Genomic DNA, 26,322 nt, shown 5'->3' on the forward strand with positions numbered 1-26,322 from the left:
TGGAGAGAGAGGCTTTGCTTTGCCTTCCTTTTGACACTGTTCTAAGTTCCTGTTGTACCTCAATTTCAACATCTATTTCAACTCCTCAAAGACATTTTATGATCTTGCAGAAACAGCAACTCCCAGGGTAAAGCCTTGCCATAGAGTTTTTACAGCATCTCGGGGTCAACTCCAGGAACTTTCTGTTGACATGGGGTCGGTGACTTACCTATTTCTGTGGCATCGATATTGCCCAACACTGAGATGGAGTTAGACTTTCTTCAAATTCAAGAGTACTTGTGGGAGCCTTACCCACCATTTCAAAGAGAAATACAGGTAATGAAGATGTAGGCAGATACGCACTTTGCAAATAGCCATGGAAGGAGTTTATAACCTGCTTAGATCTTGCTGTGAGAGCTGCTGGTGTGACCACTCTGAAACTACTTATCATTTTTGGGAATCAGAATTTGCTAACAGATCACATGAACAGAAGGCTTGAGGGGAACATAACTTCTATCGGCTCATCACAGAGGAGCAACTGGGCACCAAATGGAGATGGCGAGATATTATGCAACACAGCTGGATTCAGAAGAGGATAGATCTCTAGAGCTGAAATCTCAGTGTAAAATGAGGCTTCGAAAAGTGTGTGAGGAGTCAAAACCGTGACCATTTCAGGAGCTGTTGATCTGTTCTGGAGGCTGCCCTATTTGCAGTAAGCATCCCTAGAGTCTCGCTCCAGCAGAAATATCACATACCCTCATACGCCCTTTGCAGTGGATGAACTCATTTTTATAAATCCCCATTAGCACCTGAAGGACAGCCTTTTTTTAATGTCGGTATCTTTTGTCCTACTTTTTGATCTTCTTCTTGTTCCTCTTTTCCTTTCATCATTATCCACATATTAAGCACGTTTCATGGAAACGCGTTGGGTGAAATACACATCCAACAATTCAAAACTGGTGTGCTCTGAAGTTTGTAGCATTTCAGGGATTTATTTACAGGACTTGTGCTGAATTCCTGCAGAAACGGGCAAGTCTTACTTGCTGCGTGTAACAATTCAACGTGTGTTATGTGTGTAATTTATATAACCTTAAGGCAAGCAGTTGCCTGTTTATAATATTGTATGAACAGGCAGGGCATATCGATGCCGCATTCAGAGGTGCGATTACATCTTTCCCAAGCTCAGTTTAATCTGTCCGGCCACAGAACCCCAGCAACAGCAGCTGCAAACTGTAGTAGGACAGATTTCAGAGCAGGTCCTGAGAGTCCTGAGAGCCCACCTGGGGCTCTGGGATGCCCTTGCTACATGACACATGGCTTCAACACCCGTGAGCACCTTCATTCATCAGACCTGTGTTTCTTAGCTTGGCAGTTGTCATTTCCAGTGAGAGCCAAGTTCAAGGCAGACCAGTGCACAGTGGGAAAATGGAAAAAGGAGATTTCCTAGCTGGCCAGCTGGGCCGTAATGACTGTCTCAGACACCATCACAGAGGAAGCAGATCCAGTCACAAAAAGAGGGGATAGGGAGGGAGAATATGTGGGAAACAAAGACAATTTTAGAAACAAATAGAGGAAGCTTTCTGTAGGTCAGTGCGTAAGACTTGCTAAATAAAGCAAACTATTCATGGCAGTGACATGATGGTCTGAGGGGTTTAGGCAAACTCAGCAAGTGTGTGGGAAAGACAACTGCGGTGGTCACATCAGAGCCATAGCTGCCAATCTTGGAGGTCCTCCTCCCAGCCCAAACTGCGCCTGCGCAAGCAACGGGGACCGGGACAGGGACTGGGACTGTCAGCCCATCAAAGCTCGCAAGAACACCACAAACCGACATCCATCGGAATGTTTCCTCAGAGCAAAGCGTACCATGTATTTCTTGCCCGCTTTGTTTCATCAATGAATTGTAGCCTATTCAACATAACAAAAACCAAGCATAAGGCAATTAAAGGGAGAATCTTCAATTACCTAAATCCAAATCTCCGTAGCTGTTATCTCCAACTACTCATAGGAATTCCGGGAGTAATGTTTCCTCTCTAGATGCCAGAAAAAGAAACGGGTTAGCTAAGCTAAAAGCAACTCTTGGGGGGATATCTAGTAAAGGAGTTTTGCTTGCCTTCTTGCTGGTGGGCAACAGGGGAGCTGGTTATTTACGTAGCCCTTATTCTGTGTGTTCCACTCTTCACAATACACAAAGGAAGAGGGAAATGTATGCGTGGAAGATTTTCCACCCTTGTTTTTTCATCCTGTTGAACCTACATTTCTTCGTTAAATTGTTAACCTACAGCATAAAAGCAATAGTTTCGTGACTGAAATATGGGTAAAAAGCTTTTTGAAGGCTGTGTTCCTCCTGAAGCTGTGTCACCCTTGCTTCATTGGACTCAGTTTGATGAATGTTTCCTTTAATGATGAGGCCAGGTTAAATTAGTTTTTCTCTTGATCATTTCCAGTTCTTCAGCTGCTGTAAGTGTTTGTAGAACCATTTAGTGAACTGCACCAGGGAGCTGATTTGGGTTTAAAATAAGCAAATAAGCAAAACAAGCCCCTCTTCCCCTACCTCCATCCCAACAAAAAGATTCTTTGCTCCATTTCAGTTTCTTGATCTGAATCCCTGCTTGGCTCTGTTGTACCAGCACAACTGAGAAGGCAGTATGGGATGGGAGTAAGTGAGGAGGGAGTGCCAGGGGAGGAAAGGATGTGGTAGCTGTTTATACCACACCAACACAAAAAGAAGCTCTCATCCCAATACATACACAGGGCTTTTAATATATCTTGTTGACCATCTCCACAGACTCAAGAGTTACATTTCACCGTAAGACACCAACATTGCAAAACCCATACTTAAGTCCTGTTCTGACAGTACATAGATATTACCGTTGTAATGCTTGAGTTGTTGTAGTGCCTGGACCTGTGTCCCCCACAAAAAGGACAGCAATATGCCAGCAGGGGAGGGAAGGGATCTTGCTCATAGGGGGCGGAGAACCTCATTTGGTTTGCAACAGAGGTTAACACATAACTTGATTCCTTGCGATGAAAATGACTGTGCTTTGGGGAGTTGTGGCCGCCTTGCCTTTTCTAACTGGCTTTTTGGAGCAGAATGATTTAAGTATGGAAGCTCAGGGCTGTCTCTTCTTGCTGGCGTCTCATATTCTTCTGTTACCAAGTGTGTCAGCCTTTTATTTAGCTGCTCTGTAGGTCATAAACAGTTTACACTAATGAAGTTGCAGGCCAACCCTCTAGAGCTCTGATAAAAATCTATAGTTCTCTAATATTCAGGATAAACCACAACAGTAACCAGGAGTGTATTGTGTGCAGAAGAATCCTTTGAGTAGGTTTGAGACAAGTAAGCAACAAAGGAAAGTTTGTGACAGGTTATTTTTCCCTTGAATGTCAAGTGAATAAATCTTCTCCTTTTTGTGTGTTTTGTTACAACAGATTTGCATTTTTATCGGAGAAACTCTTCTGTTTTCAAACTGGGCTATCACAGCAGACATACTAATGGTGAGTGTACTTTGGAACAGCATCTTTCTCTTCTGGTGGCCAGAGCAGTCTGTCAGCTTGCAAGAACAACCTGAAGTTCACCATTTCTTCCAAACGCCTAGCCCCTACTTCAGCCTATTCTCTTTTTTCCTTCTTTTTTTTTTTTTAAAACTTAATGAAAAGGAAAGCAAGATAGAGAGAGAGAAAGAAAAAAGGGTTATTCTAGTCCTTTGTTCTGAGCACCAGGGAGAGGAAATGTCCACAAGGGACACCGTTACTGAACTCAAATAGTTTCCCCAAATTTTACCTATTTGCACAAACCCCCATACGCAGAGAAATCAGCCAGCATTTCCTCATAGTCAGCATATTAGTGGATTTTGTTATCAATAACTCAGCTTTGTTCTGTAATAGGAAATCCTTCCCTCCCTCCCTCCTCTGACCACAAAGGCAGCCATCTACCTCTCTCTTTGGCTTAACTCCAGCAAACCTACCATTCAACACATACACAATAGAAAACCACCTCTGGGAGAGGAGAGAGGAAAAGAAAGTATAAAGAATTTTTGGACTATGTCCACCTTGTCCAGGAGGAAACTGTCAGGAACTTTTCACCTCATGTCCTTCATTTTCCATTCTTTCTCCACCATAGAGCTTTTTAAGTCTTTCAAATCAGCAAGCGGACCTCAGCAGCTAGATTTTCATATGAAATAGCCTGGATGTTTGTTAGAGAGCCTTGCATGTTTTGTAGATGCTTCCATCAGAGAGGTATGGAGCCTATCCAACATATGTTGAAATCCCGTTGTGAGGGAGGTTACTTGTTGCTTATTGTATGAAAAAGAAAGAAACCAGGGCACAGGACTTGCCCGAGGCCTTTTGGCAGGTTGTTGACAGAACTAAAAATATAATCAGTCTGGCATCAATAGAAAACTCCCTTGACTTGTATTTGTTGCTTATGCAAACATCAACAAGAAAACAATCTGGCTCAGTATTCCTAGACGTAAAGATAATGGCGTTGGTATATTGATTCAGCAAAGAACTTGAAGCTTCTGCTTCAGTTCTGTTCATGATTTAAGTTCAAGGTTGTGTTTATGTTTGAAGGCAGCTCTGTAGCTGCCATAATTGCGTTGCCTGATGGACTTTCAATCTTGAACTCATTTGTGCAGAGAACACGTTGGGAGGTGGGGTGGGGTGGTTATCAGTGTAGATAGCTCTTAATTACCGAGGCCTGTTCCTCCTACCGGTTTGGCTGTAGCGTGATAGAGCTCTGCATGGACTGAACGGGTGTTTGCTCTGTGCTTACATGGGTTTTGCAGCTTGTGCTGAGTTCAGGGCTGCTGTGGCTGTTCATTAAGTGGTATCTCAACACTTAGACAGACGTGCAGTCTACAGACAGCTGTGTTGAGGAAGAAATTATAGTACAATATTTGTAGCTGCTCATTACTGCCTCCTGCCAGAGCTTCCTGACACATCCTGCCCTTGGCTGTGATGTTCCCAGGAGCGCTCCCAGCTCTTTCTGGTCAGAATTAGCTCACGGGATTAAGTAGCAGATCTTTTATATCCTCACTAGCATTGGCTGAAACAGGTAGGGGTTTGGCCGTGGAGCACATCTGCAGTCCTCAGCAGTGACTCTCAAAGAGCAGCTGAGGTGGTCGCCTCTGCTGCCAACGTAGCGCAGCTGCAGGGAGGGTACCTGTCGGACATGTTCAAGGCCCTCCAGAATATCTGTGCCAGAGAGAGCTGAAACTTGACCAACGTTGTCTCAAGCTAACTCCAAAAGACAGTTTTCAACCAACTACTTTTTTATATCGAGTGTACTAAGGGTGCCGTCATTGTCCCCTTTTAATTAGTGAGATTTTTTTGTGTTGATTTCAATGTGACTTCGGTATCCTGTAGCTTTTTAATAGCTTTTATAGGGTTTGCCATCTGTCTTAGCAGCATCCTATAGTCAGTTGCATTTTGTAGGGATGCATATGCAGTTATTTATGTTGCTTTAGTGCAAAAGAACTCCATAAGAAATGATTGGAAATAATTGGAAATAATTTCTTTGTTCAAATTTCCGAAACATGGGAAAGCAACTAAAACGATGTTGAAAATTAGACTTCGGTAATTGATTGCAACTCTTATACTAGCTGTTCTCTTGTCTGTTTACAAAAACGAACTGAGTGTCATATAGAATGCCCAGCTTAATGCATTGTCAGCACGAGTAGACCTGTAAAAGTGCTATACAAATACATGTAAACATCCAGTTAGGTCAATGCAAGCCTCTAAAACAGATGGTCTGAAGTGCATTCATGTACACAAGGGCTTTGAGGGGATGTTTAGTCAGGCAATAGGTGAGAGCCAGGGCTATAACCATGTTGGACAGACAGCTTTGTAAGAATTCCTAGGCAGAGAAAGGTGTGGATATGCTTTAGTGAGATGCACTTTAAATGTCTGGCAAATTAATTTCTACTGATTACTATTTATTTAGTGTAATCAGAAGTGTGTCTGTTCTTGCCTGAGGCTGGTAAGGAGTTTAAAAGCATTATTAGTGTAAGCTTAACAACACTTTCATTATATACATAAATATTATCCTGTTTTCATGGATAAAAAGCTCTCAATACTGGCTGAACACTGTTCCCACTGATTTCATTATGCCAGAAGTGGGGCTTTTTGGAAGCTACGTCCCAAATGACTGATCATAGCTCTCCCAAGATGTACAGATCTCATGACTGCTTAAGAACCCTATCGAGCAAGCCAGTAAGCATCTTCAGAGGTTTTGCAAGTTTAATTTCCCTGGCAAAACAAGGATGTTTGCTTATGATCTGCAAATTTAATTGTTGGCTCTTCATAGCGTCGTGCTTCCGTTGCATCTCCTCTTCTTGCCAGCGTAACGGTGGGCGTGCAGCTTCTCCAATTGTCTGCAGTAAAAGGTGCTGAGTGCTAGGTTTGATAAACTGTCAGCACTGCCGAATGTACTGCACTGCCTGAGATTTTAAAAGGCTGATACTTGTTCCAAATGCAAATTTGTACAAAACAGGCCTTATTCTCCTGAGCACAACTCTCCAAATCTCCTCCCAAGCACATGCTCAGATGGTGCTTAGGGAAGGGGGGATGGCGCTTATGGAGCGTGCTAATTATGAAACAGATTTTATCAGCCATCTTTGCAAATTGGCCTCAAAATTACCAGAACCCCAAAGTAGCATTAAAACTGCCTTGTAACAGCAATAATGAATGAGCTTCAGTGCAGCAGCAAAGTGTATAATATTCTGAGACACGCTGAGTGCTTGTGGTGTTGTGGAATCTGGCCCTAATAGTAGGGTTTTTCCTCCATAGCACATCTCAAAAATAAAGATGATGAGCAGAGGCTTGCTGGCATTTCTGTGCGAGAGCCAGTAGGCAATTTAAAGGGCCTCAGCTATTGCGATCACAGTCTCTTTAGGTCTTTGCTAAGAAAAGCCATCCTCTAGTTTATGCAAAGTCCTGACACTCATGCAAAAAAATGCTCTGCATATTTCTTTTTTCTTTTAAAACATTAGTGCTTTTTACATGATCATGAGCTGCCATGGAGGAGCTGCTCTGGTGTTTTGCTGTTGGGTCGAAGTCCTCCTTTAGGCTTGAAACAGGCATAGACTGGTGCTTAGCCGTGCTAGAAGCATGGAGGAAAGTCGCTTTTGTTCTGATTACCTTCCCTATAAATAAAAGCCAATTATTTATGTAGAATATAATACTGCCCTTTTGGCAGCTGAAGATAAATAGCATTTCCGTTGTTCTCGTTGTTGCTTCTCTTGGTGTGCCTCCACACATCAGTAATCCGAGTGCTGTGGTTTAGACTTTAAGGCAGGGTGAGGAGTGCTTTGAATGAAGGTACACAGCCCACTGGAAACACTCGAGCCCAGCTCCGACCGGGAAGGACGTGCCACGGGACGCCCCTGCAGTTCTGTGGGCCAGGGGTTGCAGCTGGGTGTGTGCTGCTCCATCTTGTGCCGCGATCTGAGGGCAGGTCAGCCTCTTTTTACTTCATTTAAAAGTATTTTTTTAGTCAGTGTCTGCCTAGCTTGAGCGAAGGGTCTCTCTCAGGCTGGTTCCTCCGCATCGGAGCCTTTGCCTTCTCTGAACAGTAGTTGCATCAGGGAGACCTGGACTATTTCCAGGCTCTGCCGGTGGCTACAACAGGGTTAGCATGTGTTTCCTTTGCCTTTGGTGCTGAAAGCGGCCAGTATGCATTGTCCTGAAGATTACTGTCTGACCCAGAAGGGGTAGCAAAGTGTTTCAGAGAGTAGAGTTTTCTATCAGAGATGAGACATAAACATCAGAACTCAACTCTGGCACGTGGCCTTTTACTTGCAGAAGGGTGATATCTCCTTAGCTTTCCCGGTTAACTTACTTCAGACCAACTCATCCTGCTGGTTTCGCTCCAGGAAGGGGGTGTCAGCAGTAAACCATGGCCTTTCTGCACCTCTATTTAAAGAGCAGAGGTTTGCCAAAGCGGCTTGGTCAGCCTCCCTGCCCATCCTCTGTGCTGCCTGCCTCTGACCCTGGACTCAGAGACGAGCCGGGGCAATCCCACGGACTTCTGCCTCGGCTGCTGTGGCTCTCCCACCTCCACTTTCTGTGGGATGTTCAAACCAGGCCACGTATGGTTTGAATTTAGGCCTATTTTAGTATCAAAATGCCCATTTAGAGCTGTAATTTACTGCTGTCTTCCTAGAACAGTAGATAATGTTTGCTACCAACTACTTCCTCTCCATACAATAAAAAGCTTTTTAAGTAGGGACAGTGTGGAGTATTTTTTGGTGTTTTGGGGATGCTTGTTTAAGCCTTTTTTTCTTTCCGCTCTCTTTTTAGAGGAGGAGGAAAAAAACCTCATTTTCATTGGCTTGCCCCACGTTGGGTTTTTGGTTTGGAGGGGGAGGTGTTTGTCACTTGAATCCCAGACTAAATTTACTAAGTTTTGGCACTTTAAAGAGCCAAACCATATCAATGGTTTCGACCATCCGTAACTTCTTTAGTTAGGCAAATTGAAAAATTGCTGGAAATTGTATTGCTACTTGTAAAACTATGTATGTGCATAATACAGATATACATGCAAAATTAAGTGTGATATATATGTGAGTGTGTATTCAAGTGTATAAATACGCGCACACACACACACACGTATGATGCAGGTATCGTTCAAATTTCTTTATCCAGTTGGCAGCAATTCACTGCCACTCCCTGAAAATGGTAAGCTTTTAATAAATTTGCCATTTCATTTGGCATTTTGCTAAGAAAATGGATAGACTATCCAGGCAAGCTTTATTCTCCAGATTTGTTAACATAAGCTTTACAGAAAGGAAAATATTGTAAGTCTAAAATTCCGTTTCACAGATATACACAACTCTGGACTCTTGAATTAGGTAGAATTTCACTTTATCTTCTCAGATGCCCTTTCTCAGGCAGCTCTTGCAGAATGCTTCCACCTGTGTGAACTGGGGTCAGGTGGGAAGAACAGCAACTCACTCTTTTTATGTTTTCTTTTCTTCTGACTAATCTATCCAGGTTGCACCCATTACTCTGCATCTTTGGGGAATGGTAATGAAGTGTGTGGCTCTCCCACTGTTTCACAGCATGACCTTCAGTGTGTTTCTGTGTCTCTAATAAAGTCTAGACTTTATTTTCCTCTTGGGATTTCTGTGAGCTTTTGTTTTGAGCTCCTGGATGCAAAAGGAGGACAGCGTCTAACATCCGCAGCCAGGTGGCTGCGGTGGATCTGATCATCTTTTGCTCTTCTGTGGCACAACAGGAGTTTAACAGGGTACCCATTTAATACGTGGCATCAAAGTGCATTAGCAGTGGGTGCATTTGCAGCTTTGTCAAACCAGTAATGAAAGAACTGGCAGGTCATTCGGAAAGCACATGGTAAAACCCTAAGGAAAAGCATTTAATCTAATTTTACCCATTGTTTGTAATTGTCTCTGTTTGGAACAAGATGATCATTCTAAATAGGCATCAGGTCTCTTCTAGTGTGGATTTTCTCCACGTTTTTCTTTCCTTTTTTTATGGCTGACTCTTTTCACTGCGGACGGGGCAACTCATCTCCCTGAGAGGAAGTGTTACAGCACTGAAACAGTGCCTCAGACCCTGTGCCCTGAGATATGTCGCTGTTGAGCAGTGAGTCCTCCCTACCCCAGCTAAGGTACACTGATCTCGGTGTGTCTCTGGCCGGGGGGGATATGCCAGTCCTGAAATGTCACCTTTAATTAATAAGTGACTTCAGGAAAGGATTGCAAGAAGCACTGAAGTCTGGGAAGGCATGCCTTCTGAAGAAAGACTAAAGGCAGCCCAGCAGAGAGAAAGTGGATGAGTAAAAGGGGTCGTGGTCTACAAACAGCTGAACAAGAGCCATTTCTGGCAGGGTAGGTGGCTCTTCAGCACAACAGAAAAGGGCAGAACAAGAGTCAGTGCTTAGAAGTAGAAACAAAGCTCACTTGGATTTAGAGACCTGTTGAATTCTCGTTTACTTACAGCCTTTAAATCAAGACAATAAAAATTTATAAACCAGGATATGTGAACTTGATGCAGATGTTCTCAGCCAGCTTCTTTCACAAGTTTTATGCAGGAGACGACCACTTTTTTCTGCTCCTAAATGTGTTATAAAATTAAGGTTATTCTCCAGGATGAGGGTTTGTTGGGGTTTTTTATCCTTTTTATTCTTTCATCCCTTTCCATGGTTAGGGCTCTATTTTCTGTGAGCTTTGGTCCCTTAGCGGGGAAGTAATTTGTGGTTTTTGCTGATCCTGTGTAGTCAGACTGACTCCGCACGACCCAGCCGAGGGTGTCATGTCCTGTTAGAGGAGTGGAGACCAAACTACAGCAGCTTGGCTATGGAAAATTTTCCTAGTGTGTCTTTGTCACTTTTCACAAGTGGAATTGCAAATTTCTGAGAAAAATATAAAATGGCTAGAGATGGAGTGAGAGGGGGAGGATGTGTGACCTTTCATGCTGATGTGAATTGCTTATGGTTTAGGAAACAAAACTATATATTTAATATGGAAAAAATACAATATGCCAGGTTCCAGCAAAGTCCCCGTTTGGAAGGCTGGCGGTGCTGGGCAAGTTACATGCTGCAGGCAGCCTCGCACTTCGCTCTCCCCATCGGCCGAGCAAGTACAGGCTGAGGAGCAAAAGCAAAGTGTCTTGTGGGCAAGGCTGTGAGCCAAACTCATGCATTCAGTGCTGCTGAGAGGGCTGCACACCGGAGAGAGCTTCCTGCCCTCAGCACCTGCCATCAGGAGTACTAGAAAGCCAGGAAGGGTAGCTGGGCTCCCCAGTTGCCTGAGCCACCCGTGGACTGGACAGTGGCTGTGTCTGCCACCAACTCCTGGGGTACCTTGTTTATTTTGCCCTGACCGGGATATAAACTGAGCAATACAAGACAGCTGGACAGGTTCTTACTTCAGTTTCCTCATCTGTTTTTTTTCCTTTTCCCTTTTCCTTTGCAGTATGTGGTCATTCCGACCCGCCGTGCAACCGCAGTGGCCTTGCAGAGCTTCACTTCACACCTCCTGGGAGATGCTGGCAGTCCTTATCTGATTGGATTTGTAAGTCCTCACAGCAGGTTTTGGCAGGGTTGCTTGCCCATGTTTGGTTTTGTTTACTAACTGCTTATCTAAAATGCCAAGTTAAACCACGCTAGGGAAGGATGGGCTGTATTTATCAGCAGAATGGGAAGCGGAGCAGTGCAATGCAACTTTTGTGCATGCTTACGTTATTGGCGGGCTACAGTTCAAACCTGGAAGGACCACTTGGGCATGAGAAGTGAGCTTCTAAATCTTTTTAGCCTAGGGCATTTGTAAAGCTTCTAGACAGCTCTGTAAAGGGAGAGCGGTTGCCTCTGTGGTGTGGACAGAGGTCCATTAGAAATTAGATTGGAACAGGGCCGCGCGTGTGTGTTTAACTGTTAATCTGGTCTCATAAACCAAATATCTATTTATGGGTAGGAACATGCAGCTGTTCTGACCTGCTGATATTTTGAACCTGTTTTGTGTGATGATAAATGATGGTGTGAAATCCACGGCAGGATGGGTGTGTATGTTTTGGGGGTTTTTATTAGTATTGCTTTCTATTACTGCTGCAGTTGTTGGCCTTGGCCTGGCTGGAGATCTCCCTTATATGCCACCATTACCCTCGTGCAGAGCAAAACAGAAGACCCTGCTCCAAAAGCTGGCAATCAGAACATTCACAGTTGAAAATACAAGGCCTGGGAAATTTAATGAGGAAAAGAAATCTAGATATACTGGGGTAATTTCTTTCCCTTGCAGCCTTCTGTGGAGCTCGATGCATTGAGTTTTAGAGAACACTGACCATCATTTATACAACATAGTAGCTTCCATTTAAAGAAAGGCCCTAAGTGGCACTGCTCACGTTGTGTTGAAGGTGCTACAGCTTTCCAGTGCTGTTTAAAAAACGTCATTTCTCATCTATTCGTCCCATAGGCACTGGTGTGTGTATCTGTATATATTTATTTATATATATTTAATTCTGTGTATATATGTTTAAATATACATAAATATTTACTCTTGAATGCCAGCTCCCAAAAATTATATTGTTGCTCTGTAGTCCTCTGAAGCGTGCATGAAGAGACAGATACAGATAAGGCTGAACAGACCAAAGAAATGAGAAATGTCTCAAGAGATTAACTATGTACAATTTGGTTTACTCTTTATTTGCTTCAATGTTCTGGGCACCCAGGGAGAAATTATTTTAGAAATTATTTGAAAGTGGCAAGAACAAAGGAATCACTGGAAGAGACTGCTTTGTGCAGGGCAGGCGACATGGGGAATGTCAAGTAGGAGAATGAAATAAGCCAGCGTGCTTTGAAGGCAGGCGCCAGTGATGAGAGGCAGGGTCCGAGATGCAGGCGAGGCTGTCTCAGGTGACTCTGCTGCGTGTTCATTCTTTTTCTTACGTAAGAGGGAGGAATAGCGAGGACCCTGAATGATTGCAATAAATCTTGAAAGTTGCCTAGGGCTCTTTAGTGTCACAGATTGAAAGAAAAGGACTTTGCTTGTAGGAAATAATGTGCCTTGCCCTTCTAGGATTCAGAGATCAAGCAAGTTGTGAGTTACTTAAGGATGCCTGCCTGAAATATGCTTAACCCCAATTTAATAGCTGCCTTAGGCTTTCTTTAGACTGGGAAATATTAATTATGATTTTGAATTACTCTTTTTTAATGCTGTACTTGTTGGGCAGTTCTCATCTGGGAGGAGACTACTCAAGTACAAGGCTCTGTGGCAGGAGAGAAGCACTCATGTCATGGAAGGCACCAGCATCCATTTCTGTAGCCTGTAGCTTGGCTGACTCATGCTCCCTGTGCTACAGTGACGGAAAGGTCAGCTGCAGCTTTCACATCCCACAGAAAAACAAATGCTATTTAGAGTGAAAGGACAAACAGCCAGCTTCTCCACCAGAGCTAAGACAAGCACTCAACTTGATTGTTAAAGGCTGCAGGTGCTTGTCATTGGAGTTGTCCAGCTGAGTTGTAGGATGGAGACCTTCATGCAGGTCTGAAATCTCACTTGGGCGGGTTACAGAAGTGGCTTGGATTATGTCTAGGATTTTCAAGGCAGTCTATGGGAGCTAAGCAACCTACTCGTGTTGGCTTTAAGGGAAATTTGGGAACACAATTCCCATAGTCCCTCTGCAAATCCCCAGCCTGAGGACATCAACTCACACTGCTCTTATTCCAGAGTTGCCATGAAGCAGACCAAGAGGCAGAAGGCAGGATAAATCAAATGAGCTGCAGTAAGAGGCATGCTCAGAACTGGTGAAACCCAGCTTCTGGATCACTCGGGGTTGACCTGAGATCCTGAAGGTCTGCCATTCCGACTGCTTACAAAATTCGACTGCAGCTCCCTCAGTAAATTAGCAGTGTTTTGATCAAATACGCTGGACTCTTACATAGTTTTAGTGAGTTCATAGTGAGATTCCCTCTAGCAGTGCTCTAAATAAAGAATCAGATACCTGTGTCCTTGTAGGAATAAGCTGTCGCAGGCAGTTGTCTCTGTTTGCTGGGTACCAATAAATGTTGTATTGATCTTATAATCCTCATGTGGAACGTAGAAGGTGCTTAACAGCTGCAGCCTCATGTGTGTGACTGCTCCCTTGCTCTGTGGTGTGTCCTAAGAGCTGAAGGTCAGACTCAGCTTTTTCTGTAATCTCCCACAGTTCCAAATCTTGCAGTGCAGTTCCTTGCAATCACCCAAAGCACTAAATACTTATTAGTGTTTAAAAGCCAGGCGGAAGGAAGCATGTATGTATGGTTATTTTTCATGCCTCTTTAAATATTGATAACTTTTATTATGGTAAAAAGGCTTAAGATTGACTTACAAAGAAGTTATGCAAATGCAGTCTTGGGGTGGCAGCTGTAATTTGCGTAAGGTTTTACTACCTGCCAAGCGCTGAGATCAATTACTATAAATCAGTGCTGCCTATTCATTCACAAATAAGGATAGGCATTGCTGCAGTATTTCATTAGACGAAACAGGTTTTATTCCTGTAACTTTTTCAGGACCTTTGTGATAACCTGCAGAGTTTAAATAATTCCTCTTTAATAACTTGAGGTATAACTCCATGCTTTATTCTTGAGGTAGTCAGTGAGAAATTTCACCCGTTCAGTGCATTACACCCCAATATCTCTAGTACTTCTCCGTCTTTGAATGGTCCCACTATGCACACATGGTTGCTGAAGCACAGAACAGTTAAGAGAAATGCCCCAAATCTCACCACTCGTGTTTAGTATCAGAAAAAGGTCTTCTAACTGCTCTTCCCGTGCCCTAATACCTAGGCAGCGTTTCAGGCTCAGAGGGCCTGAGTAGAGGTAGCTAGCAGCAGAATGTGAAACCAGTTAACTCTTCTCAGGGTGAATCGTAGCTCCAGCTCTTTGTGTTATTAATTTTGGTTCTATCTTTGTTGCCCTTTAAAATTAAACAATTGTAAGAAGCGCCAGTGAGTCTGCACTTCTGTGCACATGCGCGCATGAACCTGTCTTGCCTACTCAGGGTTTGCATTATTGCTTCACACAAACGGGTCTCCCTCCACTTACTGACGTACTCTTCTGCTTCAGGAAAACCGAGCACAGGCAGTGATTTTTCTCTTCTGAGGCTGTGCCTTGGTACTTTTTCTTTGCTTCCTCCAAGTCTGTCATTTGCTTCCTATCTGAGCACAGCAGTGCTTTCCTCTTCCATCCTTGCCTTGCTCCCAGCCCTGGCTGTGATGAGAAACGGGCGCCTGCTGCAGGCTTTGCTCTCTCTACGCGTGCCAGGGAAATTGCGTTGTGGGCACACACTGTCCTTGCTGCCGTGGTGCTGTTGGCGCTCCTGTTAGCTTCCTGCTTTATTAAATTCTTTCTTATCTCCCCTGGCAACATCAATGTGTGAGGATGGTGTTTTAAAGTGCCGGAGATCAGCCCTCCTCCACCAGCACCTTTGGATGGGCTAGGAGCTCCTCCCTGTCCTCGCCTGGTGGCGGTACCCACCTGTCCTGACCTCCTTGGCTGCTGCATCTCCAGTTTACTGAGGGACACGGCCTCCAGCCAAGCAGCGGCAGGACGGTATTCCACGGTCTGGCAGCTGGGCTTTGCGAGAGGGGAGACCCCCATCACTCATCTGCATGCTGAGGGCCCTGCGAGAGCCCTCCCCGTCTGCCCCTCTCTGTTACGAAAATGGCAGCGTTACCTGAATTGCTGGGTCTCTAACGGCCTCCTCTTGGAGGCCCCGCCACCGAATGCCGTGTCGGTTTGCGGTGCCCAGGCACGCTGGTTCGCCTGGCAGCGGAGACCACGAGTGTCCGGGCAGGCTTCTCCTCTTTGAACGGTCTCCTCTTGAAAAAGGGGTCTGAGCGTGAGCGGCCTTGTCATTAGTTGTAAACAAAGCTGAGCTGTTCCGTTTTGTTTTGAAGGGGTTTTGTGTAACTCCTAGTATTACCTGGAAAAATTTTATTAATAAGCTGATTGCTTGTCACTTTTCACCCTTCCCCAACTTTCTTATGTGAGTGGGTTGATAAACTAGATCTAATGAGCTACTTAAATAGCACGAATGCTAATGACCTTCCTTTAGCAAGTTAGCAGAACAGTGTTAATTATCACTGGTGCAGAGTATCAGGGAAGGCAGATCAGCATTTGATTAGGGGCAGCTAAAGGAAAATTGTAGTAAATGCAGCAATTAAGATACTTTTTTAATGAAGGTTATAATTGGAGGTGTAGATTTCACAGCCTTCTCGTCCCGGTTTGAGACGGCCTTTTTGTTGATTTGGTTTCAAAGGTATTTACCCATCCCAGTAAATAAATATGTGGAGAAAGTAGTTCTCTGTGTGAAGGCTTGCCCACCTGAGAAAGCGGAATTCATGTATTACGGTTTAAAATTCGTATTTTATGGTTTAAAATACTATGGCTACTTCAGAGCAGGTCTGTGGATATGCTTACTGTAAAGTATCATTTTTCCCCAATGTAGTTTGCTAGATTAAAACAGGCCACAGCCTGTTGGGGCTCAAATCCACTGCTGCCAGGCTTAAAAGCAGAGCAGTGGAATAAAATGGACTGTTGCGATGTGATGCTGTAGCCTGGGTTTTTTTGTCCCTGTCTGACCTGTGTGGCCGTTCCTTAAATACGGCCCATTATGTCCTCACTGGTGGTTCCCCAGTGCCGTCTCTTCCACCAGAGCAGGGTGCGAGGTGAGCCTGGGGTCAAAAAGGCAAGCGTATCCTGTAACAAAAACGTGCAAATTATTCTCCTAGCACCGCTCTCTGTTTTATGGACTATCAGAAGCTATTCCGCTGCTGTTGTGGGATTAAGGATGGAACAGAGGTCTCCGTCTTGTTGCCTTTTGCAGCACGTTACATGTTCCAGTATTTACAGTATAAATGAGTGTGTACGGGCAGCATCTTCCATCACCTGATGGAGATAGTAGATGAAATGTGATACACATTTATGTTTTCATTGTTCTTTCTTTACCAAGCGCCAGCTGCATGACTGGTGTCCTGTAGCCCTAACGGTACCGCTCCTCCTGCAGGGGTCTTGCCCCACCTTCGTGCTTGCGTATGACCCAGGTTGTGGTGGGGGCAGCGGGCCTTGCCCTCGCACTCCAGCATCGGAGGTACCTGTGGCAGGGAAGCGCGCTGAGGAAGAGAGCCCCCAGCCCCTGGTCCTTGTTATCTGTTTCTTCAAGCAGGAACTTTAAGTTGAGGATTTCTCTCGTCCTGGCTGAGCTGAGTAATTAAAAGCCTTTTTCATACCGGGTAGAAAGGCCAAATCTTTGACATGGCAGTCAGCTGCAAAAAAGGGGGAGAATTAAGCACCTGGAGACCAGTCCACATAGGATTTATCTCCTCATTGCAATGAGCTAACAAGCTTCCTACTTCTAATGACTCAGCAAAGGACAAGATTTAAATCTGCCCTAAAAAACCAAAAGACTTCCCATATATAAAACACTCTTTGCCAAGGGTTCACAGCCTGTTCTGGGTTTTTTCCAGAGCTGCTGTGCACCTGTCATTTCCCGTGACTTTGATTAGAGCTGCAGGTTCTCAGTATTTTTGATAAACGGATGTTTAAAGTATGTAAAAATATCTCATTAAAGAAAGCCCCGAAATCCAGAGTTGATCATTTTCACTCACGTATTTCAAGCTCTGTCCCATCTGTTCTGTCACTCCTTCTGTGCACTAAAAATCTCTTTAAATAAGTGGCTTCTTTCTCTGAGCTGCCAGGGACCCTGTACGCTCCCAATACGGACACAGAGTTTTCCTGTGTTGCTGAACACCTTTCAGAACGAGGTGTCCAACTTCTGCAACATGGGGGATGACTTCCTTGTCCTGGGACGTACCGCCAGGGAAGGGGCCTGCGCTGCAAGGGGAGGTGGGGGACAGGGATGTTCCCTAAAGGGTGTGCTCCCAACCCGTGCTCCTCTGCCATAGACCTTATTTCTGCACGTAAGCGGGCACCCCCCATCGCTACCCATTGAAGTACATCTGCGTGAACCACATTCCTCAGTTCCATGTTCCCCGTGGTACAAGGCATCTCCTGCTGGGGCAGGAGAAAGCCCAGTGTTAACTTAGAAAACCCCTGGGCAGACCAGCCCTGGAGAGAAAGGCAGTTAATGACATGAAGGAAATAGACTTTCAGCCCGCCCCAGGGCAAATGTTTTCTGGAGGCAAATGTTGCTCCAACACCAAGAGACGTACAAAACCCATTTGCTAGCGTTGCAAGCAGAACCCTTGATTGAGTCTCTTCATTTACTGCAGCCTTTTCAAGGAAGCACCACTTATTAATGCAGGCTGGTAATCGCGGGAGGGGGTACAAGGGCATGAACAGGGGAAGCAGTGCGGGGATCCTTGCTGCAGGTACTGCAGGGGCAGGCTCGGGTACCACGCACCCACGCAGGTATCGATATTGTCACCAGCCAAGTATTAAATCTGGTTGCGATCTCAGAAGGACACAATTAAGATGAACAGGATGTTTCGCTTTTTTCCCCTCCAACACCCAAACATGCCAATGTTAAAATTGAAATAACTTTTCAAATATAAAATAGCTTTTGCCTTTCTGTGGCTTTCAGAATGAGTTTCATAAAATAGTTGTCTTCACTTCCTCTTTTTATAATGTGTGTCTCATGCCATTTAGCACAGTATAAATGTTTGTGCTCCCCCACAGGTCCAGCAAATTGTTTACTTTTACGTTATAAAATGCCTTCTTTTTGTTTCTAGTCTTCATTTGCATTCATATTAGATTTTAAAAAAAAAAATCAAGGCAACCTTTCACAAATATCTCTGAATTCAGAGTGGGTGAACCTCAAACCTTTGTGGTGACACTGTGGGGTTACAGGGAGTGCTGTGTTAGGGAACCGTGCTGAAGAGAGCAGCCAGGGAGAACCTGGCATGTATCAAATTGGTAACCATGAAAATCGGGTATTTGTGCCAGATACTGCAGTGGAAATATCCTTTATGTAGCAGGATTTGTGCCCAAGAGGCAACGTCAGGAATTTAGGAAAATCAAGCAAGCGCAGAGGAATTGAGATGCATGACTCAGCAACGAGACAGGGTAGATGAAATTGTGATTTCAAAGATGATGTTACCGTTCCACTGCCTAATTAGTAAATCAGTTTAATTTAACCACTCATGCTGTTCAGGAGGGACAGTAACACAGAAGCAAGCCGTCTTTCTGGGGCTTCAGCCCACCTGAGCTTTTTTTACCTCGGGAGCCTGGCCAGTGTTCCAAAAAACACAGCACGTGCTTCCCAAGAAGTCTGATGAAGTTCCCCGTTTTCCCTTCATAGTCTTGTGCGCTCAGATTGAGACACACTCAGAGATTGGGGGGTTTCGGCTCGTGCCCGCTGCAGCTGTACTGCCCGCTCTCCAGCAAGCGGGCGTTTTCCCTAGCTGGACGCCATCCAGTTGGCTGCCGCCGGCTGAATACGTGCCATTTGTATTCTGTTGTAAAAATGCCATGAGCTGAAGTTTATTTAAGAAAGTCATTCTTCTTGGTCTGAGATCTGTGTTACACAGAGAGGGAAAAGATGTGAACTTCCATAGTTTGGATGTTATCAAAGAGTTTTTATTAGACTGCAGGGCAGAAGGACTTCCTTATTGATTTTCCGCCCCCAAGTTTTGGGTAAATGTTTTGAAGTTTTTTGCCTCCTACCGAGTGGCAGAACAAAGAAGGGAATCCCACGCGACTCCGTGCTGAAGAACTGGCACTGGCTGCGCTTGCAACCCCCACTTTTTGTTACTCATGATAGAGAGAAGACACTGAATATGATGCTAGATTGGGTCTTGCCAAGTCACAGTTAGGCTCGGGATGCTATCGTTGCAAGGAGTCTGGAAAGCCCCAAACTGGCAGCAGGGAGCGGACCATTTGGCAGACAGTTTGTCATTCTTGGAGCCCAAGTCTGTAATTATGTCCTGTGTCCTCTTGAGAGGAGATGCCAAAGTTGCAGTCTTAGCAGGTGGCTTGTCACTGAGTGGAAAAACCCAACAAAGAACAGTGACTCTAAGTTAACAGCAAAAGCACATATATGTGGGCCCTGATAAAGTTCTAGAGTTACGAGATGCAGATGTGGGCAAGGGGATTGTACGAAACCTAGATGAGAAAGCCCAGCTGGCTTGGTGGGAAGAATTACACCTGGGATGGGAGGAAACACTGCTTTTTCTAAAATGTGCACTTAAACGATGTGTTGGGTTAAAAATGAAAAAGGTAGAAGGTTCGATATTAACAGCATTTGTTGGTGTAAAATAAACATGATGCCTTAGAAGGGAAGGTGTGGGGCAAGCTGCATTGGGAGCTTTATTTGTTGGAGACTTTAAGTTTTCAAAGCTGTTTTTAGCTTAGAATGTCGTGTCATCCGTAAGAGAAAGCAACTGGGAGCACATGCCTGGCTTTTCATCCTCTACTGCTGATTTATCATATCAATTTGTCAAGTGATTTATTGTCTAGTCCTTTTGGAGGATAATTGTATCCATTCCCAAAAATGAGAAGTGGTTTAGAATTTCTAAATTTCTATTTTGGAATAGCCTCAATTCTGGCTATTGCACAGAGAGGGGCTGATTCAGTGCCAGATTTTGGTTCATAATGAAGAGTGAGGGAAATGTTGGGAATTAAGGTGTCTGGATACAAGAGGGAGTAAATTACCAACTGATGTCCCTGCCTCGTGGGTGCAGTGCATGTTCTGCTGATTGCCTGTGAGTGCATTCTTTACACATGCAAGCCTTGTTGCTATTTTTTAATAAGTCTCTCAGACTAATAGCCACTGTCATTTGCCTTCAGTCTAAGGACTTTTTAAATCATCGGTTCTCATGAGACTTGTTCATAACAATCCTGGTTTTTGTTGGGCGTGTTATACACTGTGAATAAAGTTCTCTTTGAGAGGACAGGAACGCTTCCTTAGCTATAGCCCAAGCACTGAAATTTTCTTCTCCTCCTTTCTATGGCAGAGGACGAAACAGAGAAGTCTGGCTAAAAACCTTAAATTCTTTCTGTAGATCCACTCTTCCAGTGTTCATCCACTCCTCTCTACTTGGGAATGCTCCGTCCTGAAAGACAGTCCTCTGTTGCTTTGTGTGCAGGGGTTTCGCCTCCAGCATCAGGCTGCCCGCTGCCCTGTTCCTTCCCTGCAGCAGGAGCCGGGCTGAGCTGTAAGACAGATATTAGGGCACTGAGACCACCAACGCTCCAGAGCCTCCCTGCTGCAGCACACCCTGCGACCTGTTCATCTGAGTCCCCACGAGCGTCACCTCTGCGGCACCTTCTCTTGCGCTTGGCCCCTGCTGGGGCATCTCACCACATCCATTTACCTTCCAGGTGGCTACGGTTGGCTGCAGGGCTGAGTTGGTGTTTTCTCCTGCACGTGACATTTCCTCACTTGATTTTCAAGTCTCTTTCGATTTAAGCCTTGAATGTTGGGTGTTGCTTGTAGTTTGCATCTGACGCCACCTTTTCCACTAGCAGTAACGTAGCAGTTCAGAAGTTGCTGCACAAGCTTTGACTATTTCTGGAACCAATTTGTGTGTGTGCACAGCGGTAGGATTTTATGCCGCAAATTTCCTGCAGCATTTTGGTATAAACTAGTATTTCTGCCTCAACAAGAGGTCACAGATAAAAACAGAGCTGGACATTTAAATACCCAATGCCTTGAGACTCGTCGCGACTGCTGCTACCACTGGGTTGGATTTATGGAGAGTAAAGTTGTTTGCTGGACAGTAAATACTAAAATGTGATTGTCTTAGCTACAGACAGTCATTAAATATTACTGAGTTTTAGCAAAAGCTTTTCATAATTAACTCAATACTGCAATTGCGTGTCACTGCTCCTTCGCACAAGGGCAAACTGGCGTTCAGTTTCGTATAATGACACTTTCTGGGTGCTGGAAGATGCAGGGTGCCTTAGCCCATAAACGTGGTGGTGCACGGTTCTTCGGTGTGTGTGCAGCCCCTGTGCGACAGGCCTTGTCTGAGCCTGGGGGGCAGAGTCACATCTTGCACGTAATTAGACTTCAAAGGGCAGCAGGCTTAGGAGGTGAGAGGAGGGGATGAGGCCTGCACCTTACACAGGGGTAAAACCACGTTAGGGTTCTGTTTCTGAAAATCAGGTGGGACCTCTGGTTTTTTGTTCTGTGAAAGCATTTCTTCCTTCCCGCTCAATACACAGAAATGGAATTTAGTACCACCTTTTGCTGAAAGGTAGGTAAGGTGTAGGGGTGATCAGGACTTGATAGACATTTGAGAAGATTGATCTCTGCGTCGCCCACGAAGCAATGTCGGTGTGGCCCTGCCGGCACCCCAGGAGGCTTGGGCAGTACAGCGAGGTTGGACCCCCACGCATTCAGTCAGTGAAGCAGCCAGGGAGAAGATGAAGCAAGCTGTGGGAAGAATAATAGATCCGGCCAGGAGAGCGACAGGAGAGCCAGGAGAAGCCCTGCCAAGCTGCTCACAGCACAAGGTGCCCAGGCTCCAGAGCGGTATGCGGAAGGCTGAAGCGTGCAAAGGACATTCAGCCTTTACTGAACGCACTGTTCCGTTTTAAACCTCATGCACATGTTCAGTGGGTGGTTGTTTAGGGAATCGTGTTCTCTTCACCATTATCGTGTCTCTTTTCCATCTAAGTGACTTATTTTTTTGCCCTTCTTTCCTAGATCTCAGACCTGATACGACAAAGCACAAAGGAGTCCCCAGTCTGGGAGTTCCTCAGCTTGGGGTACGCACTCATGCTCTGCCCGTTTGTCGTTGTCCTAGGAGGGATGTTTTTCCTGGCCACAGCCCTCTTCTTCCTAAGTGACCGAGCCAAAGCTGAACAACAGTGAGTAACCTGGCAATAGCAATGGGGAGGTACCGAAGCCTGTTTTCTGTCTTGAACGTTATGCTTGTTCTCTTTCCCTGGCCTTGGTCCTTCCAGGTAAAGGATGTCAGGTTGTGTGTTAACAACCTGGGCTCAGCAGAGTGCATGAGGCTGCACGAAGCACAGGGGTGTGGGTCGTGCTGGCTGGGCATCCTTTACACGCTTCTGCTCTGGTGGATCTCAGTTGTTGGCCATAGGGCCCGGAGGGGAGCACAGTACTTGAGATCACAGGCCCCTTTTACCCGTGCGTGAGCATGACACAGCCCAGGCCGCCTGTGGTGAGGGGTTGCCGTGTGCTGGAAGCGGTAGACCACCAGGTGAAGAGCAAGAGATACTTTACAGCGCTTGGTGTCAGCTGTGAGCCCACAGCCCCATTGCAGCCCCTGTGCCCTGCTCACTGCCTCCAATACACAGGAACAGCAGGCAAGAAGGAAGCAAGCTGTGTATGTGGGGACGTACGTGCTCAAGGGTCGCTGTGCTAAAGATAGTCTTTCCCAGTCCCTTATTGCAGCCTGTAAAAAAAAAGCTACTGTTTTTCAGTAAAGAAACCGATTCGGACCACCTCACGGTTGGCAACTACAGTAATTCAGAAGACGCTTCCACATGACATACAAACTTCTGGGGTTAGTCTCTTTCTCATAATTGTCAAAAAATAGAGTATCTATGTATAATGGCATGCTGAACATGTGGGTAGGTGACGAGTCTGGTGTTGACTATAAGTTGCCTTTGCCCTTCTCCCACTGGGAGAATGGGAGACGTGCGGACATTAACAGCCTGTCATGATGCTGCAGACAAAGCAAGCAGAGTATACCTTGCTGTACCTTAAGGAGAGGGGCCCTGGCATATCACTGTCACTAGACGTAGTACAACTAGGAGGAAAATAAGGTGTTTGGAGGTTGACATAAGTGCGTGGACAGTTTGGGTGATGCTTTCTGGCTCACGCTGTCATATCAGATGGATGCAAGAGACTTGGAAGCAGGACCACAGATGGTGCTGTGGCCCTGTAAGAGCAGTTCTACCTTCTTTTTACTAACACGCACAAATTGCAGAGAAAGGAAAGGTTTTCTGCCTCCTGGTGCCTTTAGATGTATACTTTCCCCCTACAATGAGATGATTAAGCACTGTGGAAAAAAACAAGACCTCATCACGTCTCTCATAAGGAGGTTCAGTCCTGCACAGCTGAACTTGAGTGTGGCTCTGGAGCTGTGATGTGACTGACGTGCGCCTGGTTTGTTATCTGCATATAAGGGCTTTAAACTGCAAGAAGTGAAATTGGAGATTAGATGTTAGGAAGAACTTCCTAAGAGGGGAAAAAAGGGTAATTTCTACAGCAGATTATTTGGGGAAGACACGAAAGCTGTCCTGTGTTTCTGAAGGCCTCCCTGGCTCGGGTGGAGGGAGGAGGATGGGAACTGCTCCTGGCTGACCTCCAGTCCTATTTCTGTATTTGTGCACATAAGCTGTACATGCAAGTCTAAGTAGTGATCACCTGGGGACGTGGCAAGATGCACGTACGTTTCTAGGTGCTCAGGGTGGCTTTTTTTTGCTGCAAGGAGCCAAAAGTTCTGTTTGGTGACAGGGTAGTGATACAGCGCAGCAGATGAAATCCCCCTCGTGTAGCCATAGCGGTAGCCTTCGCTTGTTCCGCTTCCTTAGAATTACAGTGGAGATATGTCCCTTTGCACCACGTGTGTTGCCAGCACGGCATGAGAGCATTCAGGTGGTGAAGGAGGATTTCAGTATTCAGGTACTGATGAATTCCGGGTCACTCAAGCCTTTATCAGCATGTCTAACCCCACCTGGACCTTTATACTGGGCAATGCACTGTGGTATCCAGCCGGAATCACAGGTCCAGCCGGGTTCGCAAGGAAAAGGGCTCTCTCAGGAGGCACTGCAGGTCACAGGCTGGTCGCTAACTGGTTGACTCTGCTTGGGTGCCAGCGCTGGCATGTTTTATAGGATGGTTTTACAGTGCACCAAACCACCAGCTTTGCAGCAGTGTTACTGTGGGAGGGAGATCAAATCCCACAGCTCTGCTTTCTCCTGCTCAAAAGTGTTTATTTCTGTCTGTTGCTGTCTGGTCTGAGCGGATTTGGTTGTAGTCTGTTCGCGTCCAAAGCGTACCGGCTTCCCAGCCAGTCAGGATCCAGACCTGGGGTTTTTACGCTCTCTCTTTCAGCATCCTTCCCTTTCCCGGTCTGTCTGAGTTCTGTTTGTTTACGAATTTTATATTATTCAGCCGCAGATCCGTCACATTGCAAACTGGCTCAGGTTCGGAGGGAGAGCTGTTGTCATAAACAATAGTTAACAAAATAATTTCTCTCAAATGACTCCTACTGCACTGTTTCTGGGATGTGCCCACTCCCATGTTAAAAATAGCCTGGCATCCTACAGTCAGATTCCTGGAGAGCACAGCTTATTTCAGGTTTGAGACATTACGGAAGAGTAAGATAGTGTCTTTAATAGGGTTGGCAACAGCGGAGTAAGGACCCTCTCCCCGCCACATGCGGTGGTGTCTGCGCTGTGGGCTGGGTCCCGCCTGCCATTGCCGACGGGTTCCGTGATCTCAGAAGAGCTCCGAGGGGAGGATTTGTTTGGTACTAACTGCGTGCTTGCTTGTAAGAGAAAAGACAACAGAGCATTTCGCTATCAGCGGTTTAAAACTCCGTGCTGGACTCCAGACCCGATGTCCAGCTCCCAGCTATGCGAGAGGCCGTCTGCACTTGGCACTGCGCACCTTTGGCAAGGATGGCTTGCTGCCTGGCCAGTCCTCCCGCGTATCCTACCTATTACCTGCTGGGTATGGGAGGATTTCTTTTTCGAGATGCCTTGTTTTCCCTCTGCAGTCAGTCATGCTGCTCAGACAACAGGACTTGGAAACGTGCTTTGCCAAAAGAAATCAATTAACCTGCAGGAATCACAAACGCTGGTGTCACACGCCAGAGATTAAACCCATTCATCACCAGTAGGGTCAGGGCACGCAGGCCAGATGTCACAGACGCCTCTAATGAACTAATATGGAAGCAAAGAAGTGTAACGCTGCTCTCTGCAGCCCTGCCTATGGAAATAAAGCTTTCCCTGCTTTAATTTCCGTGTTTCTGTGAAAAGTAGTTCAGGGTTTTATTGCTGGGATTTTTTCGTTTGTTTGTTCCTTTGTGTACTGGTCTCTGGGCGTTTGATTAGAGATAATTTCTTCTTCCAGGCAGGACGGAGTATCAGGATAGCAACCTCTCTTTCCTGTAAAGCTTCCTCCCTTTTCCACCACACTTCCTTTCAAAAACAGAATTTCCAGGCTTTCAGTGCCTTGTGACTTTTTTACACTACTTTTGTCATTGCCACAATTCCTGGCATACTTTGTAGATTACGTTTTTAGCACAGAAATTCCAGTCAAAAAGGCTGCCCCTCTCACAAAAACACTCATGAGAAAAATGACTTTGTACAGCAATTCTTTTTTTTTTTTTAAATCACCATTCTTTTATAACTATTTTCATACTGCTTCAGGAGTCTGACAGCTTAAAAAGGCTTTTAGTAAATTTAGGAGAACATGATACAGTACATCTCTCTGTAATATAACCCAATCATTTTTGGTGCCATTTTTATAACGTGAATTTAATCCTACCTTTCCAAAGTGTTAAGAGAAAGAAAATAGTTCAGATTAATAGTTGTTAATGGTTTCTGTAAGAGCTCTTCTGCACTAGTAATAAGAAATAGTTCTTTTTTAAACCTCTCAACTACAATTCCTGCTGTGGTTTCACTTGACTATATTGTTGTTCCTTTCCTGCTCTGTAGTACTGCAGCAGAGGGTTAAAGCAGTCGTATTTTATTTCCAAACATTACTGCACTCTAGACTGTATTTCTCTTACCTGCTTGATGAAAATTTGTGAGACCCAAGCTATACTTTGACGTCCTCTGGAAGACGATATGTACAAGTACAGTATCTGGCCATGGCAGAGCCCTACCGAAATGGATCAGAAACCTGATGACCTTACTTTTATTCCCTAGCTCCGTCACGCATACCTGTGTGGCCTTGGCAGACA

The 26,322-nt window shown here is 45.3% G+C and overlaps 1 protein-coding gene across 3 annotated transcripts in view; it reads left to right on the top strand.

Moving 5' to 3' along the window:
- Positions 1–26,322, top strand: part of SPNS2 (SPNS lysolipid transporter 2, sphingosine-1-phosphate) — a 140,128-nt gene that overhangs the window by 96,956 nt on the left and 16,850 nt on the right. Inside the window, exons 9-12 of one of the 3 annotated variants that reach the window (XR_010375502.1) lie at positions 3,409–3,474; positions 10,914–11,012; positions 22,083–22,246; positions 22,826–22,908. Coding sequence is in view for 1 of the 3 variants with exons in the window: in XM_064467716.1 (XP_064323786.1) it covers positions 3,409–3,474; positions 10,914–11,012; positions 22,083–22,246 (329 nt within the window). In the remaining 2 variants the exon portion in view is untranslated. The remainder of the gene's footprint in view (positions 1–3,408; positions 3,475–10,913; positions 11,013–22,082; positions 22,247–22,825; positions 22,909–26,322) is intronic. The other 2 variants (XR_010375503.1, XM_064467716.1) reach the window with 2 other exon arrangements.

Source organism: Phalacrocorax carbo, chromosome 17 (assembly GCF_963921805.1).
Source record: "Phalacrocorax carbo chromosome 17, bPhaCar2.1, whole genome shotgun sequence".
NCBI classification, from domain to species: domain Eukaryota; kingdom Metazoa; phylum Chordata; class Aves; order Suliformes; family Phalacrocoracidae; genus Phalacrocorax; species Phalacrocorax carbo.